The sequence below is a fragment of the Pinus tabuliformis genome, chromosome 3_1, assembly GCF_031772625.1.
Source record: "Pinus tabuliformis cultivar Carrire ecotype Pingquan chromosome 3_1, CPIR1, whole genome shotgun sequence".
NCBI classification, from domain to species: Eukaryota; Viridiplantae; Streptophyta; class Pinopsida; order Pinales; family Pinaceae; genus Pinus; species Pinus tabuliformis.
In genome coordinates this window covers 384,144,112-384,164,675 of record NC_142301.1, presented here as the reverse complement: position 1 = coordinate 384,164,675, position 20,564 = coordinate 384,144,112, and the positions used below count along the sequence as shown (strand labels likewise).

At 34.7% G+C, this 20,564-nt stretch overlaps 1 protein-coding gene across 1 annotated transcript; it reads left to right on the top strand.

The window, feature by feature from the left end:
* The first annotated feature begins 7,571 nt into the window (after positions 1-7,571).
* Positions 7,572-8,702, top strand: LOC149187337 (F-box/kelch-repeat protein At1g80440-like). The gene has a single exon (XM_089409630.1). It carries the CDS (start codon positions 7,572-7,574, stop codon positions 8,700-8,702), a length of 1,131 nt encoding a protein of 376 aa, XP_089265756.1.
* The last annotated feature ends 11,862 nt before the right edge of the window (positions 8,703-20,564 follow it).

Below are 20,564 nucleotides of genomic sequence, written 5' to 3'. Positions count from 1 at the left end.
CCTTATCTAATTTTATATTTAAAAAATATATATCAACTAATATATAATAGTCCCTCTATTTGACTCCCCAATTTAGACCTTTCTTAATAATTTCTATATATATTCATATATTATTTTTATTTACAATAAATTAATATTATCTTTAAAAAAAAATTGATATGTTAAATATTCTCATCCATTAACCACAGTAATAATTAATTAAAATTTATTTTCTAATTTTGAATAGATTATTGATTTATTATTATAATTAACTTCCATAAATAAATAAATTTTTTATTATTAAATATAAACACAAAATAAAATTAAAAATAAACTTTTTATTCCGTGCCAATTATAATGAACTAACATAAAAATAACTCTTTTTTTCTTTTGGGTTCCCTTCATAATCATATTTTTAATTGAATTATTAATAAATTGTATAGATATTCATATTAAATTTCCTTTTTTACCATAAATTAACATTATCTTTAAATTTTAGATTTGTTTAATTATTCATTACTAATAAAAATGATGATGATGATGGTGGTGGTCAGTGTTCAAAAAATTAAATAATATTATAAATTTTGGTATGAAAGGCTACCTGTCTGTAGGAAAAAATTTCAAAAAATCCCAGTTCACTGACTGATGTAACACTCTAAATTCTGCAGGAGGTTCTTCCAACACTCCAAAAAGTGTAATGGGACATAATAGAGGTTGTTCATTCATTCCCAGGTCATTAGTCATAATGGCAGCACTGATAGAGTTAGCATTCATGATATGAGGTTTATGTTCTCATTCGTTTATATTCTTTTCGCATCCATATATAGTAGAGGAGAAGTAGCTATGTATTGGTATCCATGAATAAGGCATATTTTGAAGGTATCAAGATTTAAAAGAAAAAAATGACAAAAGACATAATTATTATTCTGAGCCTGTGAATCTTGATTGCATTGATTTTTCCAATCCCAACCTTACGGCTAGTGCAACACAAGTTGGCAAAGTATTTTTAACTCTCAGTTTTAATTTTCAACTTCCATTTCCCTCACCTTTCATTAAGTTTATTGATTTGGTTGTAACCGATTAAAATTATTATATATGGAATGGTTGATTGATCTTTATATAGTCATGTGTAGACTCTAGATTATTTTTTATATCATCTGTCATGTCATCGATGAAGATTTTTTTGACTAAGTCTTTGAACAAAGTCAAAGGCTTTTTTCCCTTCCTAAGGAGGAAAGGATGAAATTGGTGCGGAATGAGAACCATCAAAGTTACACTCCGTATCAAGCAGAATCTCTTAATCTTTCCATTCAACCCGAAGGTTTGATGTGGATTTGTCTCTCGTTATATTTACTTCTGCTTGTAATTGCATCTTTCTCAGCTCAACTCTGAAAAACCAATCCATTGAAGTATTTCACTTCATATTTTTTGATATATTTGTTTTTCAAGGGGATTGGAAGGGGAGTTATGAAGCTTAAGCGTTGATAAAGGCAAGCAATTTTAGGGTCCCAATAAATGGCCTTCAACAGGTATGCAGTTCAACATTTGAAATGGTATTTTTCATATTTGTCCAGCACTTAAAAATAGATTAAAGTGACAATATTGACATTTTTACATCATAACCACATACTACATTTTCTGTGGTATCTCCATTTTCCTTGATTTGTAAAATTTTATTCTTTCTTGTGAACCCACTATTAACACAAGATTGTTCAATTATGAGATTACCTCATTAGATGGTGATAACTACGCTTACTGATTCACAAACCTTTTTTTATCTTGTAAATAACTACTACCATATACTACATCTTCAAGGATGCTAAATATACCTTTTTTTATCTTGTAAATAACTACTACCATATACTACATCTTCAAGGATGCTAAATATTCGAGTGCTGATCATGCCGAATATATTCGAGTACTGATCATCCTACCGCTATGAAAACATCATATCTTCCATCCTACCTTTATGAGAACATATTCATGACATTATTTTGATGTTCCACATAGATATCTTGACATAGTATAATAAGGCTGATAGGGTTCCTTACATTTTCTATGAAGGCATCGTTACTTTGAAACTCTCATGTTCGACATGGAAATCTTGAGATAACATAATAAGACCGAGAGGGTTCTTTAGTTAGGGTTTCTTTTTAGAAAACATATATGTTTATTAATTTGAATTCTTATTTTATAGTAATAAATTAATACATTCTAATTTTATAGTAATAAATGAATAATTTTCATTTTATAGTAATAAATGAAATAAATTAGTTAAAGATGTAATTTTATCGTGTTTAAAAGTAGATTAAAGTAATACTATTGATGGTTTTACATCATAACCACATTTTCTATTGTATCTTCATTTTCTTTCCTAATTTGCAAAATTTTCTTTCTTTCTTGTCAACCAACCATTCAGACTAACATTTTTTATATTCTTGTAAATAACTACTACCATATCTTTTCTATTTTTAGATTATTTCGTGACTCACAACCATAATGCTTACAAAATCCTAGCATTGTTGCCATTTGAACTTACTATAATAAGGATTACTATTAAGCCTAGAATTTGTAAAATCAAACTTTATTAAAAACCCTGTATTTCTTCTCTTATCTTAAAAATCATTTTTCTTTATTAACTCTCCAGTTTTTGAAAACATAGAAATTAATGCTATAAAAAAAATTGAGAAATAATAAGTGTGCTTCCTATAAAACTATGTAGAGTTTTGAACGAGGGAGAAGTGTTAAAATGAAAATCCAAGGCTCTATTAATAACCACAGAACTGAAGATTGGTGTGCCTATAGGGCTACAACTTAATTTTCCTTTTCCCGTTGGTCTTCCCAAAAGATATAGAATGCCATTGGCTATCCATCCAACTACTATTTTGTCTCCCGCTTCATTCTGTCATTTCGGTATCTAGGAAATAAGTTTAAATTGTGCATGTGGGTGTCCAAGGGTTTTTAAGGAGATGTTGAAATCATAAAAAAATTAAATGACATTGTTAATCAAAAGAAACCATATTATTAGAAAAAGACATCAATGAAAAGAAACCACATTATTAGAAAAAATATCAACCAAACTTGAATCCATTGTAAGGACCAAATTTGAAAACCATTCTTAAACAAAAAAAAAAAAAAACCAATCAAGCCATACAACAACAACATTATAGACGTTTATTACATATTACAATATTTCCCTATTAGATATGGAAAAATTTCCTTTTAATTACATAAATTTTTGAATCTATAAACCTTGAAGTTTTTAATGGAGATGAAAGCTTAGTGATAGTGTTCTTTGATTGAGCAATGTTAGGAGAAATGTTCAATTCCCTTGGTTGTTGAAGGTATATATTTACTTTTTGGGTTTGCTTTAAATTGTTTCACGCTGAACAAAACATATAGTATAAATTAGAAACAAATCAAAACTTAAAAAACTTTTTCCATTGTGAAAATAGATTTATATTTTCAATTTAAAAATTCAAATACTTTTGAAGATTATCTAATGAATAGAAAAAACATATGTTTACCTTTTTTTAATAAAATGTGAGAAAAATGTGTACCTATTTACTAAATTCTATTGAGATTTTATAGTGTTTTAATGTAGCCACTTTTTAAATTTTAAAGATTTAGAAGGACACCATTTCATTTTGGCATTTTTTTATAAAGAGTTTATTTAATATACACTTGTTAATAGAAGTACACTATTTTTTTATAACTTTTCATCTTTGAAGGGTTAGATAAATATATGCCCTTCCAAATAAAATTAAGACCAACCCTTCAAATTTGATCACTGGTGGTGGTTAACGTCCACTAAGACCAAACTTTGGTCTATCGGACCTAAAGAAATGAATTATTTAGTTTGATTTAAGATTTTATTCCTATGCTCAAAAACCTTGGAGAGAAGCCCCCCGAGCTCACTATAATTTTGACATCCTAAAAGGCTAGGAAGGTCAGTATTGCAACAAAAATTATGAAATTGAGATCTAATGTGGTTGTATGTGGGGCTCTCTAAGAGGAAGTGATTTTCATCCTGGATGTTCATATTCTCACAGAAATGACAGATCCTTTCCATCCAGTGATTTTCATCCTGGATGTTCATATTCTCACAGATATGATAGATCCTTTCCATCCATGGTGTTTTAGGAACTTCCCAACGACCCGTTTCGCCATGGAGCTCATGAGAGTTCCTTCTAATCTTGGCTATATTAATTTTCTTCTTTGAGCTAGTTAAAATAAAGAGATGTTTTTGATCTTCTAGGGTGGGGTTGGTGACCTCCTTATAATATCTTAATTTTCTTTTAGCTCCTAAATCTTTCTCACACCACATTTTTTCTTTGAACTTAGAAGTAACAATATTTTTAATGTTATTAATGTTTTGCAATGCAACATTCTCGTCAATATTCTTATGGTTATTATTTAATTATAACTTTTTATTCTTTATTTATTACAGTTAAATTTTTTATTTACAAATTCTATAATTCAATTTTAGTGTTTGACCATTATATCTTTAACCTTATCAAGTCTTAAAATTTTCCCTTTAATAATATTTTTATCTATCATTTCTTATTTATTCAGAAGTCAATTTATTATGTTTGTGATTGACTCCTTTCTCTTGATCATTGATAATTTAGTTTATTAATTTTATCTCTCATTTCTTATTTATTCACAAGTCAATTTATTATGTTTTTAATTAACTCCTTTCTCTAATCATTGATCATTTAGTTTATTATTTTTTCATGACTGTTATTCTTATCTATGTGATATTACTATTTATTATGTCAATCAACTTTTACACTCACCATCTATGAGATTTCACGTCATATCCTAAAGATTCACACAAAATTATCAACATTATTTTTATTACCAAATAAAACTAAGAAAAATAATAATATAAATATAATTGATTTATCTAAATTAAAGAACCTTCCAAATTTTAAATATTTAAATTATGCAAAAGCATAATTGTGTAAAAAATAATTAATACAAAAACCCACTTTATTAAAGTGATACATAAAATTTGTAGGACATTCTTCATTAAAATAATCAATTTTCATAGTAAAAAAATTGTTTTTACCTATTGTGTCTTACATGTCCTAGAATTTACATGTGCCATGACATTGGAATACACAACATCAATTTATAGATCAGAACAAAGTCTCCATATAACATTATACCTTGATAAGTTCACATAATCAATAGTGTGTTTAGTTCTATAACAAACTTCCATAATGGAAAAATCTACATGATGTTGATGTTGACCTTATTTTATGTAGACATTGAAATACACAACATCAATTTATAGATGAGAACAAAGTCTACATATAAGATTATACCTTGATAAGTTCACATAATCAATATTGTGTTTAGTTCTATAACAAATTTCCATAATGGAAAAATGTACATCATGTTGATGTTGACCTTATTTTATGTAGCTCTCTTCTCATAGCTTGAAAAAATGTATTTTTTTTATTGTTGATCTTATCATTGGGACGCTTATTTTCTTGTTGGTCTTCATCACTTGTGTCAAATTGAGGGTGGATATTTTCACACTCCTTCATATTGCTAGAATTTTAGAAAGGGAACCTAGTTGTCCCCTCTATTGAGTTTGTACCCATTCCAAAGTTATTGAGGTTGTGCCATGCATCTCTTAGAAAAGATACTTTCTTGGGGGTGTTGAACTTGCTATCCTCCATATAATGTTTGCACCCATTTCAAAGTTGTTGAGATTGTGCCATGCATGTCTTGCTTACTTTTATCTATTTCATTGTTGTAAAAGGTGCTTGCTCAATGGTATTGACCTTGCTATTCTACATATTGAGTTTGAATCAATTCTAAAGTTATTGAGATTGTGTGGGCATACATTTCTTAGAAAATATACTTGGTGATGTTGACCTTACTATCTTCCATATTGAGTTTTCATATTCACATCAATTTCAATAAAATGTACTTGCTTGGTGGTTTTGACTATGCTATCTCCCATATTGAGTTTGCACTGATTCCAAAGTTATTGAGATTGTGCCATGCATGTCTTGCTTACTTTTGGTAATTGCATTGTTAGAAAAGGTGCTTGCTTAGTGGTGTTAAGTGGGCTATCCTCCATATCTAGTTTGCAACCATTCTAATGTTCTTAACAATAATGCACTTCAATATCATTGTATTGACCTTGATATTCTCCATATTGAGTTTGCACACATTCCAATGTTTTTGAAAATAAACCATGCTCATTTCATTGACCAAAAATGTGTTTGCTTGGTGGTGTTGACCTTGCCATCCCCATATTGAGTTTGCATTCATTTGAATGTTTTTGATAACAATGCACTCCAATTTCATTGCTAGAAAATGTGATTGGTAGGTGGTGTTGACCATGATAGCCTCCATGTTTAGTTGCACACATTCCAATGTTCTCGAGAATAACTTGGAAAATGTGTTTGGTAGGTGGTGTTGACCAAACTAACCTCCTAATTTAGTTGCACACATTCCAATGTTCTCGAGAATAACTTGAAAAGGCATTTGCTTAGTAGCGTTAATCTTGTAATGTCTGATATTCAATTTGCACACATTCCAATGTTCTTGAGAATAAAATTTATTACCAAAAAATATGCTTACCATATTGACCTTGCTATCTTAGATATAAAATGTGCACAAGTTCCAATATTCTTAAAAATAACACACCATTACATAGGAGTCAGGGCTATTTAAATTATATGCCATATTAAATACATCATATTAATAAATTGTTAATATTAACTTGTTATTTTCTAAATATAATTTTCGTTCCACTAAAAATTATTAAGATTATGTTTTTAAAATTAACCATTATTAAACGAAATTAAACCATCTGAAATTATTATAAAGTCTATTCATAAAAAAAATTACCTAATAAATTTAGGTAATAAAAGTGTCTAAATTTTTACTTAATAAATTTAGATAATAAAAGTGTCTAAATTTTATTATTTTTTTTTTCTAGTTTAAGACTAACCTAAGTACCCACGGGGGATTTGAACCGGTGACCTATCGCAAGGAGTGCCTTAACAGCGCACCCATTCACCGTCAATCCAAAGCCCCTTGGGCTGTCTAAATTTTATTATTACCTATAGAATTAAATAAATAAAAAAATGTTTATAAATTTATATTATCTGTGCATATTATAAAAGGTTGCAGATTAAAGTTGTTTACTAGTTCTCCAGCGAACTACTCCTGGCTCACCGGTATGCAGTGCCCATGGTAAAGTTATTTATCGCTGGATCTTTCTCGAATTCTACACACCGCACAAGGAACCAATCGGACGAGAAACCAATCGATGATTTGTTCACCATGGCATTTGGGTTTCCGTTGCACAAATTGTGAAACACTACACGACAATGGCAAGCTAATTGGTCCCTTTTTCATTACTTGACGGTGGCGCCTCATTTATGCGATGACGTGTGATAAACACTTTCTCCGTTGTGTTTATCTGTTGGGTTCGATCAAGCGGTTGTGTTTAAGCGGCAAGAAGAGTGTACTTCTTGTACGTGAGTCTTTGGTCTTGGAACGTAAGCATTGGCTTATATCGGTTATCAGACCGTATTTCGCTACCTGTAGTGCATCTGATTATGGAGGGTTTTGCTGTTCTTCCATGGGAAATAGGTCGGCAGTGTCTGCTAAGAGTGCCTTACGACTCCCATGAAAACCTCAGAGCTGTGTGCAAAAGCTGGAAGGCCGCTGTGAACCACCCCCAGTTCTATGAAGACAGAAAAAAGTTTGGGATTTTGCAGCCGTGTATATGTTTAGTGGAACTCCGGGAATACCCTGCTTACCCTGAGGATGATCTAGAATTTGTGGTTTCTATCTTTGACCCTCTGCGAGGCACACGGGAAACGCTTCCTCCCCTTCCCCATTTCCCCGGTTCTCACAATGGGATTCCACTCTTCTGTGACTGCGTTTGTGTCAATCGAAAGCTGGTTTTGATGGGCGGATGGAATCCGTCCGACCTCTACCTAGCAGAGGCACTGAACACCGTTTTCATCTACGATTTTTCATCAGGAAAGTGGAGCCGTGGCGCCGACATGCCGCAGATTCGAATCTCCGGTGCTTTCTCGGTATCACCTGAGGGACTCCTTTACGTTGCAGGTGGACACGATGACTACGAAGATTTCCTGCGATCTGCAGCTGTTTACAATGTGTTTGAAGACGAATGGAAGATTCCTCCTGAGATGCGTGAAGAACACGATGAATGCTATGGTGCTTTCATCCACGGCAAATTTTTCGTTATTAGCGGTTATAATTGTGAGTCGGTTGATCGATTCAAGTGGAGTGCGGAAGTTTATGATCCAGAAAGAGGGGCATGGACAACGCTGGAGAATATGTGGACTGTCGGGGAAGGGGTAGGGAATGGCCCACAGTCTTGTGCGGTTGCTGCTTCTTCTGGGCGCTTGTACTCGTTCCAGAAGAAGCAAGGAGTGATGGAATATGACTCCGATGAAAACGTTTGGAACGCAGTAGGTTCTCTTCCAGAAACCCTTACAAGGATTTCATGTTGTGTAGCGTGGCGTGAGAAGATTTTTGTTTGCGGTTACGCTGAGAGTAATGGCGAGGTTTTCTATCTGTTTGAGCCTCCGCCTACGAAAAGTGCAGCAATACCGCCAGCGGAAACCAGTGGAATTTGGTCTGCCACTGAGAAACCAGAAAAATCTCATGTCGAGTATGTTCAGGGTGTTCAGTCCGCCATTACTTTTGAGATTTAAAGTTAAATAATAGTGATAATTACCATATTGCGCTTTGAACACAGTGAAATGAATGTATGCGTGAACATGGGTAAGAGAAAATACATTTCTGTAATCTGGTAATATATTTCAGAGTGTTCCTGCATCAGAAAATGATGTGATTCTTGGATGTAGTTAGACATTCTATGGCATGTGAATCCTATTGATCAATGTTACTTGGTTTTTAAAATTACAATTTCACCGAAGTTTGAATCCTTAAATGATTTGTTTACTTAACAATGTTGACTGATTATTAATAATAATTTATAATATTTCATGGCATTCCATGTTGAAACCGTAATTTCACCTGCGCGTATAACCACCCGTATCTTCCCCGCACCAGCATTCGCAAAAGGCTGTATTTATCAGAGGACCTCCGAACACCCCGACCAAGTGACAGTCACACCGTCCTGTGTACGACCTAAAACCACTGTATTTCTCAGAGGGCCTCCGAACACCCCGACCAAGTGACAGTGACACCGTCCTGTGTACGACCTAAAACCACCAATCCCCCGCCATTAAACATCTCTCAGAGGGCCTCCGAACACCCCGACCAAGTGACAGTGACACCGTCCTGTGTACGAACTAAAACCACCAATCCCCCGCCATTAAACATCGTTTGAGTTGGACCAGGATCATTTTCAACCAGCTGAACTTTTGCTTGACCGCCTGTGTGAAGGAATTAATGATATTTATGGATGAGATTTATGGTGTTTAGTAGATTGTAGGTGAGATGTTTTCAGTTTTAATTTTTGTTTGCACGGAAGTATACGGAATATAAAGATAGGTATGGGTAAGTATTTTTTTTATTTTTATTTTAGTTACATATGATTTAAAGATAGGTATGGGTAAGTATTTTTTTTATTTTTATTTTAGTTGCATATGTATGATATATATGTTTTGTTTTGCGTTGACTCATATTGCATTGCACATGGAATGAAGTGAAAAGGGGGCTCAGGGCAGCAAAGAACAACACAAGAAAACCACAGCAGTGCCTGTAAAGATTTTTGTGGAGCATATGCATAGAAATGAAATGTATGGTGTGGCGCAGTAGCGAAAAATGAAAATTTTAGTTAAGAATTTTTTTTTGGGTGAATGTAAAAAAATTTTACACATTAGTGTAAAATTTTTTGTAGTATGTAATCTTATGTAACTTTCATTAAATACAATGTGAAAAACCAGCAAGGTATGTAACATACTCTTATGTAACTTTCATTAAATGCAATGTGAAAAACCAGCAAGGTATGTAAGAATTTTTTTAGGTGAATGTAAAGAAATTTTACACATTAGTGTAAAATTTTCTGGAGGGACAGAGTATGTAATCTTGTGCTGGAGGTTTTTGTAATAAGTAGGAGCATATGGAGGAAATTTTCTTTGGCAATAAAGCTATGTAAGAAATCTTTATTTTACAGCAATGAATGTAAAAGGTTTTTTTTACATAGAAGTGAGTGAGGATGGTTTTTTTTACATAGAAGTGAGTGAGGATTTTACACAGCAGTGTAAAATTATTTGTAAAAGAGGCAGAGTAATTTTTTGTGGAAGTTCTTGGTAAATTTTCTTTGGCAGTAAAGGTATGTAAGAAATTTTTGGTTTTTGTAATAAGTAGGAGCATATGGAGGAAATTTTCTTTGGAAGTTCTTTGTGGAAGTTCTTGGTGAATCCCTCTCAGAGAGAGGATGAAATATGAAACACACAGTTTATTAATGAATATGAAGTTTTTATGGGTGTGAAAAATCTCTGTGAATATGAAGTTTTTATGGGTGTGAAAAATCTAAAAGATCCTCTGGAGCATTTTCTCTATTCTTCTGTGTTTGAAATTACCATAAATTTCCAACATGGTATCAGAGGAGATCGAGGCTCTTTGAAGGTGTCAAAGAAGCTGAAGGAATGAGCTTTTTGCTGCAACAACTTCTCCACCAGAGTGAAGTCTCAGGCAAAAGAGCCCAAGGTATTTCTCATATTAGTTTTTTGTGTTGTTGTTGAAGAGTCAGTCATTTTAAATACATAGTTAGGGATTTGAAGCATAGTTAAGAATGACAAGGTCAAAGAAGAAAGTCTCCAATCCTTCTAAGGATGTGTCTCCCTCTACTACTAAAATAGAAAACAATCAATTTGAAAGCATTCTATTTGAGGCTCCAAGGTTCAATGGGAACTTTGATATATGGGACTCAAGGGATTGAAATTTGGGAATCAATGATTGATGATAGAAAGATGGATAGAGAATCCAAGGAGTACAATGCAAAAGCAGCAAAGGCAATCTTGGATGGACTACGTGATTTTGTAAAGAAGAAGCTAGGGAAATATTCATCAGCAATGGGTATATGTGACAGACTTCATGACCTTTACGCAAAAGGAGCACTGACCATGACCATCAGTCAAGAAGGAAATTATGAACCCATCATAGAAGCTGAAAATGAGAAGGTTGACCTCATCAAGCTTCAAGTACAAGAAAGGGATGAAGAGCTCACCAAGCTTAAGAAGGAACTTGATCAAAGCAAAAGGAAGCATCCTGAAGAAGTCATATACATGACAAATCAATTGAATAAAGCAAAGAAGCAGGAAGATATCTTGTCAAGTCAACTTGAACAAAGGCACAAGAGAGTGAACAAACTTGTAGAAGAGATTGGACAGTACAAGGTAGAGGTCTCCTCTGAATTACAAGAAGCCAGGAAACAGGCACAAGAAGAGAGCAGTCAAGAAAAGAATGAAGAAATCTTCAAAATGAAGTCAGATATCATCTCCCTTAAAATAGTAGCAGCTGAAGCTACTCGTAGCAAGGAAGAAACTGAGGAACAACTTGCAAAGAAAAATAATGAGTATGAAAGATTGGAAGAAGAGATTGTCCTCCTCAGGAAAAAGGTTGAAGGGATGAAAAAAATCATGAAGAGCTCTCAAGCCTTGGATGACATGCTTAGCTATCACAGATCTCCATCTGATAAATCAGGACTCGGGTATGCAGGTGAACCCTCAAGCAAGAATGAAAATGCTTTAAGCAAAGGAGATGTGAAGAAGGCAGAAAGAAATTGTGATGCTCCTAGTTCCAGCAAAGGAAAGGAGAAAAATCAAGGCTACAATAGAAGAAATTCTACTCCAAGTAGAAAACCAGCTTCAAGAAGAAATGTTGATGATGTCAAAGAGGCAAGAGGCAATGGTTATCATCAAAGGATCTCAAGGCAGAAAAGCTTCATAAGTACATCAAGGAAACCACCATCTCCCAGGTACCAAAGTTCATTTTTTGGTTATTGTTATTCTTGTTCAAACTTTGGTCATATGGCAAAAGATTGTAGAGCATTTCATAGAGATAGATGTTATGGTCTCCGACAACCCCCAAGAAACAATTTTACAGGAAGAAATCATGAAACCTTATTCATGAACAATGTAGAATGTTTCAAGTGTCATAACATTGGGCATATGGTACGTGATTGTAACTTAACATGGGCTCTTACACAAGCTAGACCCATGCGAAAGAAGAAAGTTACACAAATATGGAGAAGGAAGGAAATACAGTCCGAAAGTCCCTTGAGCTCTCCAGTCGATCTAAGTTTCTTTTGAGAAGACTTTGCAGAAAGAGATGATGCATACAGTTAGGGGGAGCTTGTAATTCTTGATCATTATTGCTGAACTAGATTAACAGTCATTCTTTGATGAAAATCTTCTTATAGGGGAGAGATACGAAATTAAATCTGCCATAAAAGCAGAGAAGAAAAGTCTGCAGGGCATGGAGATTGCGTGGAGTGAAATTTTTGTTTGACCTCCGTATGTCTGGTAAAACCGTATGTAAACCTGACTGAATTAATTCCTCACCATGCCGAAGTAGTAAATGAATATATTATGGCCGTAGATTTATTGGTAAAGTTTTTAAGTTTATTTGTTTTTACACGGCATGTAATATGGTAATGTAAATGGAGAGAACCCGACAGTGAATAAAGAAAGGGGAATGAAATGCACAAAAGTGCGAAGAGGGTAAAAACAGGGGTTGCGTGAATTTTTTTTGTTGTTGCATTGTAATGCATTACACACAGAAGTGTGAGGTAAGTTTTCTTTATTATTCAATGTAATGTAATGAAAGTGAAGGCGCAGCAGCGCGATAAGAAAAAGGGGAAGAAACGCACAACAGTGCAAAACAAAATGCAGCAGAAGGTGAGTAAAATAAAAAATAAAATGAAATGAAGAATTTACACAGCAGTGTAAAATGAAGGAGGAGCATGTAATGTAGAAAACAGAAGCATGCATCAGTGCAATCATGAAATTTTTCACACAGCAGTGAAAAGGGTAATGTAAGTCTTGTTTTTTTTGTTGGAGAATATGTAGTAAAAACAGGGAGCAGTGCCAATATGAAAAATGAAGCAGCATGAAGATTTTCTTTGTTGAAGAAACGAAATGTAATGGGCAGCAGCGCATATAAAAGAAATCTTTCTTTACAGCAGTAAATGTAAGATCTTGTTTTTACACAGCAGTGTAAATTTGTAAGCTGGGACAGAGTAATTGTTTCAGAAGAGACAAAGTATTTTGTTTTTGAAAAATGCAGAGCAGTGCAGACACAGCAGTGCTTCAGCAGTGTTAATTTTGAGGACAAAGAGAGAGTATTTCTCAGAAGAGACAGTGAAGTTTATTTTTGTTTTGGAACTGCACTTGAAGCAGTCTCTTGGTGAATCCCTCTGTTAAAGAGGCAGATGCTCTTCAGCATAATCTCTAGTGAATCCCTCTGTTAAGAGGAAGATATGTTGTCTTTGGTGAATCACTTTGTCAAGAGGAAGATGCTTTTCAGCATAGACTGGTGAATCCCTTTGGTTAAAAGGAAGATTCTCTTCAACATAATCTCTGGTGAATCCCTCTCTGTGAGGAAGACTCTTTTGTAACAGCAATTTCTAATGCCTCTGTTAAGAGGAAGACCTTTTTTTTGTAACAGGCAGCAAAAAGGATTTTGAGGTATGTTAAAGGTACTAAAAGGTTTGGCATTTTATATACTGTCTCAGAATGTTCATATTTAGTTGGATACACTAATAGTGATTGGGCTAGAAGTGTAGATGATTGGAAAATCACATCCGGTGATGTTTTTCATATGGGTTCAGGAGCCATTTCATGGGCTTCTAAGAAACAGCCTATCGTGGTGTTGTCTACAGCAGAGGCAGAATATGTGGCAGCTACAGCAGCAGCATGTCAAGCAGTTTGGATGAGAAGAATGTTAAGGAGCTTAGGCCAAGAGCAGGCAAAAGCAACGATGATCTTTTGTGACAATAGCTCAGCTATTGCATTATCAAAGAATTCAGTGTTTCATAAGAGAACGAAACACATCGACACAAGGTTTCATTACATCAGAGAATTGGTGAACAATGGAGAAATTATCTTACAACATTGCAGGACTCAGGAATAGGTTGCAGACATTTTGACAAAGCCACTAGACGAGAAAAGCTTTGAATTTTTGAGGAAATGTTTGGGTATGACTGATAACCCAGCAGTTGAAATTAAAGAAGAGCGTTGAAACCGTAATTTCACCTGCGCGCATTTATTGCAGAGTTGTTCCAGCGAAATCACCGGTATCTTCCCCGCACCACCATTCGCAAAAGGCTGTATTTGTCAGAGGGCCTCTGAACACCCCGACCAAGTGACACGCGTCGTGTGTACGATCCTAAAACCACCAATCCCATTTGAGTTGTGTGGCTTAAGCTTGCGAAATGCGTCCGATTAAGTCAATGGACCAGGATCATTTTCAACTACCTGAACTTTTGCTTGACCACCCATGTGAAGGAATTAATGAGATTTATGGTGTTTCGTAGATTGTAGGTGAGATGTTTTCAGTTTTAATTTTTGTTTGCACGGAAGTATGGGGAATTTAAATATAGGTATGGGTAAGTCTTTTTTTTTATTTTTATTTTAGTTGCATATGTATCGTATGCGATATATATGTTTTGTTTTGTGTTGACTCATATTGTATTGCACATGGAATGAAGTGAAAAGAGGGCTCACGGCAGCAAAGAACAACACAAGAAAACCAACGCACAGTAGTGCGTATAAAGATTTTTGTGGAGCATATGCATTGAAATGCATAGAAATGAAATGTATGGTGTGCCGTGGTAGCGAAAAATGAAAACTTTCGCTAAATGCAATGTGAAAAACCAACAAGGTATGTAAGAATTTTTTTTGGGTGAATGTAAAGAAATTTTACACATTAGTGTAAAATTTTCTGGAGGGACAGAGTATGTAATCTTGTGCTGGAGGTTTTTGTAATACGCAGGAGCATATGGAGGAAATTTTCTTTGGCAGTAAAGCTATGTAAGGAATTTTATTTTACAGAAGTGAATGTAAAAGATTTTTTTTACATAGCAGTGAGTGAGGATTTTACACAGCAGTGTAAAATTATTTGTAAAAGAGGCAGAGTAATTTTTTTATGGAAGTTCTGGGTGAATCCCTTTGAGAGAGAGGATGAAATATGAAACAGGCAGTTTATTAATGAATATGAAGTTTTTATGGGTGTGAAAAATCTCTGTTCTCAGAAAATAAGTTAGCTTCCCTATGTAAAAGATCCTGTGGCAGAAACAGAGCATTTTCTCTGTTTTTTTGTTTTTGAAATTACCAGAAATTTCCAACATGGTATTAGAGCAGATCCAGGGTCTTTGAAGGTGTCAAAGAAGCTGAAGGAATGAGATTTTTCCTGCAACAACTTCTCCAGCATAGTGAAGTCTCAGGCAAAAGAACCCAAGGTATTTCTCAGATTATTTTTCTGTATTGTTGTTGAAGAAACAGTCAGTCATTTTAAATACATAGTCAGGGATTTGAAGCATAGTTAAGAATGGCAAGGTCAAAGAAGAAAGTCTCCAATCCTTCTAAGGATGTGTCTCCCTCTACTACTAAAATAGAAAACAATCAATTTGAAAGCATTCTATTTGAGGCTCCAAGGTTCAATGGGAACTTTGATATATGGGAATAAAAATGAGGACTTTCTTAAAGTCTCAAGGGATTGAAATTTGGGAATCAGTGATTGATGATAGCAAGATGGATAGAGAATCCAAGGAGTGCAATGCAAAAGTAGCAAATACAATCTTGGATGGACTGCCTGATTCTGTAAAGAAGAATCTAGGGAAATATTCATCAGCAAAGGATATATGGGACATACTTCATGACCTTTACGCAAAAGGAGCACTGACCATGACCATCAGTCAAGAAGGAAATTCTGAACCCATCATAGAAGCTGAAAATGGGAAGGTTGACCTCATCAAGCTTCAAGTACAAGAAAGGGATGAAGAGCTCGCCAAGCTTAAGAAGGAACTTGATCAAAGCAAAAGGAAGCATCATGAAGAAGTCATATACATGACAAATCAATTGAATAAAGCAAAGAAGCAAGAAGATATCTTATGAAATCAACTTGAACAAAGGCACAAGAGAGTGAACAAACTTGTAGAAGAGATTGGACAGTACAAGGTAGAGGTCTCCTCCCTTAAGTCTAAATTACAAGAAGCCAGGAAACAGGCACAAGAAGCTGAGAAGATAATGCAGAGCAGTCAAGCAAAGAATGAAGAAATCTTCGAAATGAAGTCAGATATCATCTCCCTTAAAATAGTAGCAGCTAAAGCTACTCGTAGCAAGGAAGAAACTGAGGAACAACTTGCAAAGAAAAATAATGAGTATGAAAGATTGGAAGAAGAGATTGCCCTCCTCTAGAAAAAGGTTGAAGGGATGAAAAAAATCATGAAGAGCTCTCAAGCCTTGGATGACATCATTAGCTATCACAAATCTCCATCTGATAAATCAGGGCTCGGGTATGCAGGTGAACCCTCAAGCAAGAATGAAAATTCTTTAAGCAAAGGAGATGTGAAGAAGGCAGAAAGAAATTGTGATGCTCCTAGTTCCAGCAAAAGCAAGGAGAAAAATCAAGGCTACAATAGAAGAAATTCTACTCCAAGTAGAAAACTAGCTTCAAGAAGAAATGTTGATGATGTCAAAGAGGCAAGAGGCAATGGTTATCATCAAAGGATATCAAGGCAGAAAGGCTTCATAAGTACATCAAAGAAACCACCATCTCCTAGGTACCAAAGTTCATTTTTTGGTTATTGTTATTCTTGTTCAAACTTTGGTCATATGGAAAAAGATTGTAGAGCATTTCATAGAGATAGATGTTATGGTCTCCGACAACCTCCAAGAAACAATTTTATAGGAAGAAATCATGAAACCTTATTCATGAACAATGTAAAATGTTTCAAGTGTCATACCATTGGGCATATGGCACGTGATTGTAACTTAACATGGGCTCTTACACAAGCTAGACCCATGTGAAAGAAGAAAGTTACACAAGTATGGAGAAGGAAGGAAATACAGTCCGAAAGTCCCTTGAGCTCTCCAGTCGATCTAAGTTTCTTTTGAGAAGACTTTGCAGAAAGAGATGATGCATACAGTTAGGGGGAGCCTGTAATTCTTGATCATTATTGCTGAACTAGATTGACAGTCATTCTTTGATGAAAATCTTCTTATAGGGGAGAGATATGAAATTAAATCTGCCATAAAAGCAGAGAAGAAAAGTCTGCAAGGCATGGAGATTGCGTGGAGTGAAATTTTTGTTTGACCTTCGTATGTTTGGTAAAACCGTATGTAAACCTGACTGAATTAATTCCTCACCATGCCGAAGTAGTAAATTAATTTATTATGGTCGTAGAGTTATTGGTAAAGTTCTTTAGTTTATTTGTTTTTACACGGCATGTAATATGGTAATGTAAATGGAGAGAACCCGGCAGTGAATAAAGAAAGGGGAATGAAATGCAGAGAAGTGAGAAGAGGGTAAAAATAGTGGCTGCGTGAATTTTTTTTGTTGTTGCATTGTAATGCATTACACACAGAAGTGTGAGGTAAGTTTTCTTTATTATTCAATTAGTGTAATGAAAGTGAAGGCGCAACAGTGCGATAAGAAAAAGGGGAAGAAACGCACAGTAGTGCGAAACAAAATGCAACAGAAGGTGAGTAAAATAAAAAATAAAATGAAATGAAGAATTTACACAGCAATGTAAAATGAAGGAGGAGCATGTAATGTAGAAAACGGAAGCATGCATCAATGCAGTCATGAAATTTTTCACACAACAGTGAAAAGGGTAATGTAAGTCTTGTTTTTGTTGTTGGAGAATATGTAGTAAAAACATGCAGCAGTGTGAATATGAAAAATGCAGCAGCATGAAGATTTTTTTTGTTGAAGAAACGAAATGTAATGGGCAGCAGCGCATGTAAAAGAAATTTTTCTTTACAGCAGTAAATGTAAGATCTTGTTTTTACACAACAGTGTAAATTTGTAAGCTGGGATAGAGTAATTGTTCCAGAAGGGACAGAGTATTTTGTTTTTGAAAAATGCACAGCAGTGCAGACACAACAGTGCTTCAGCAGTGTTAATTTTGAAGACAGAGAGAGAGTATTTCTTAGAAGAGATAGTGAAGTTTATTTTTGTTTTGGAACTGCACTTGAAGCAGTCTCTTGGTGAATCCATCTGTTAAAGAGGAAGATGCTCTTCATCGTAATCACCAGTGAATCCCTCTGTTAAGAGGAAGATCTGTTGTCTTTGGTAAATCCCTCTGTCAAGAGGAAGATGCTTTTCAGCATAGACTGGTGAATCCCTCTGGTTTAAAGGAAGATGCTCTTCAGCATAATCTCTGGTGAATCCCTCTATTTGAGGAAGACTCTTTTGTAATAGCAGTTTTGTAATCCCAATGTTAAGAGGAAGACCTTTTTTTTGTAACAGTCAGCAAAAAGGATTCTGATGTATGTTAAAGGTACTAAAAGGTTTGGCATTTTATATACTGTCTCAGAATGTTCAGATTTAGTTGGATACACTGATAGTGATTGGGCTGGAAGTGTAGATGATCGGAAAAGCACATCCGGTTATGTTTTTCATATGGGTTCAGGAGCCATTTCATGGGCTTCTAAGAAACAGCCTATCGTGGCGTTGTCTACAGCAGAGGTAGAATATGTGGCAGCTACAACAACAACATGTCAAGCAGTTTGGATGAGAAGAATGTTAAGGAGCTTAGGCCAAGAGCAAGCAAAAGCAACGATGATTTTTTGTGACAATAGCTCAGTTATTGCATTATCAAAGAATTCAGTGTTTCACAAGAGAACGAAACACATCGACACAAGGTTTCATTACATCAGAGAATTGGTGAACAATAGAGAAATTGTCTTACAACATTGCAGGACTCAGGAACAGGTTGCAGAGATTTTGACAAAGCCACTGGACCAGAAAAGCTTTGAATTTTGGAAGAAATGTTTGGGTATGACTGATAACCCAGCAGTTGAAATTAAAGGGGAGTGTTGAAACCGTAATTTCACCTGCGCGCATTTATTGCAGCGCTGTTCCAGCAAAACCACCGGTATCTTCCCCGCACCACCATTCGTAAAAGGCTGTATTTGTCAGAGGGCCTCCGAACACCCCGACCAAGTGAAACTCGTCGTGTGTACGATCCTAAAACCACCAATCCCCCGGCCATTAAACATCATTTGAGTTGTGTGGCTTAAGCTTGCAAAATGCGTTCGATTAAGTCAACGGACCAGGATCATTTTCAACCTGCCTGAACTTTTGCTTGACCGCCCATGTGAAGGAATTAATGAGATTTATGGTGTTTCGTAGATTGTAGGTGAGATGTTTTCAGTTTTAATTTTTGTTTGCGCGGAAGTATGGGGAATTTAAAGATAGGTATGGGTAAGTATTTTTTTTTATTTTTATTTTATTTTATTTTAGTTGCATATGTATCGTATGCGATATATATGTTTTGTTTTGCGTTGACTCATATTGTATTGCACATGGAATGAAGTGAAAAGAGGGCTCACGGCAGCAAATAACAACACAAGAAAACCAACGCACAGCAGTGCGTATAAAGATTTTTGTGGAGCATATGCATTGAAATGCATAGAAATGAAATGTATGGTGTGGCACAGTAGCGAAAAATGAAAACTTTGGTTAAATGCAATGTGAAAAACCAGCAAGGTATGTAAGAATTTTTTTTGGGTGAATGTAAAGAAATTTTACACAGTAGTGTAAAATTTTCTGGAGGGACAGAGTATGTAATCTTGTGCTGGAGGTTTTTATAATACGCAGGAGCATATGGAGGAAATTTTCTTTGGCAGTAAACCTATGTAAGAAATTTTTATTTTACAGCAGTGAATGTAAAATTTCTTTTTTACATAGCAGTGAGTGAGGATTTTACACAACAGTGTAAAATTATTTGTAAAAGAGGCAGAGTAATTTTTTTGTGGAAGTTCTTGGTGAATCCCTCTGAGAGAGAGGATGAAATATGAAACAGGAAGTTTATTAATGAATATGAACTTTTTATGGGTGTGAAAAATCTCTGTTCTCGGAAAATATGTTAGCTTCCCTGTGTAAAAGATCCTGTGGCAGAAACAGGGCATTTTCTCTGTTCTTTTGTGTTTGAAATTACCAGTAATTTCCAACATTCCAGAATACGAAGTTGAAACCTTAAAATGTCTTTCGAAACACATCTCTTTTCCGCTTTCATTTTTCAATTGCACTTCGCCAAAATTATATACACGCTTTATTTCTAGAATAAATCAGACTACTTAAACTTCCAATTTATGAAATATGCTATCACCATCCTGTCCTGCAGTGATATTCAGTAGTTTCTATATTCAATTCTCAGTAGTTCATATTTATGTCATGGTCACCCATGTGTATACACACTTTCATTTGTATGTCAAAAGAATAACCTAAAAGAAAAAATATCGGGTGCTTAAAACGCACAATCTCATCTCTTATTTACTTACATCAAATGGCAAATGTGAAAGAACAAGATTGGCTGCTTAGTAGCAATTCCCTGCTCCTGTGACAAACTCAAAACGTTAAATTTTCAAATTAAG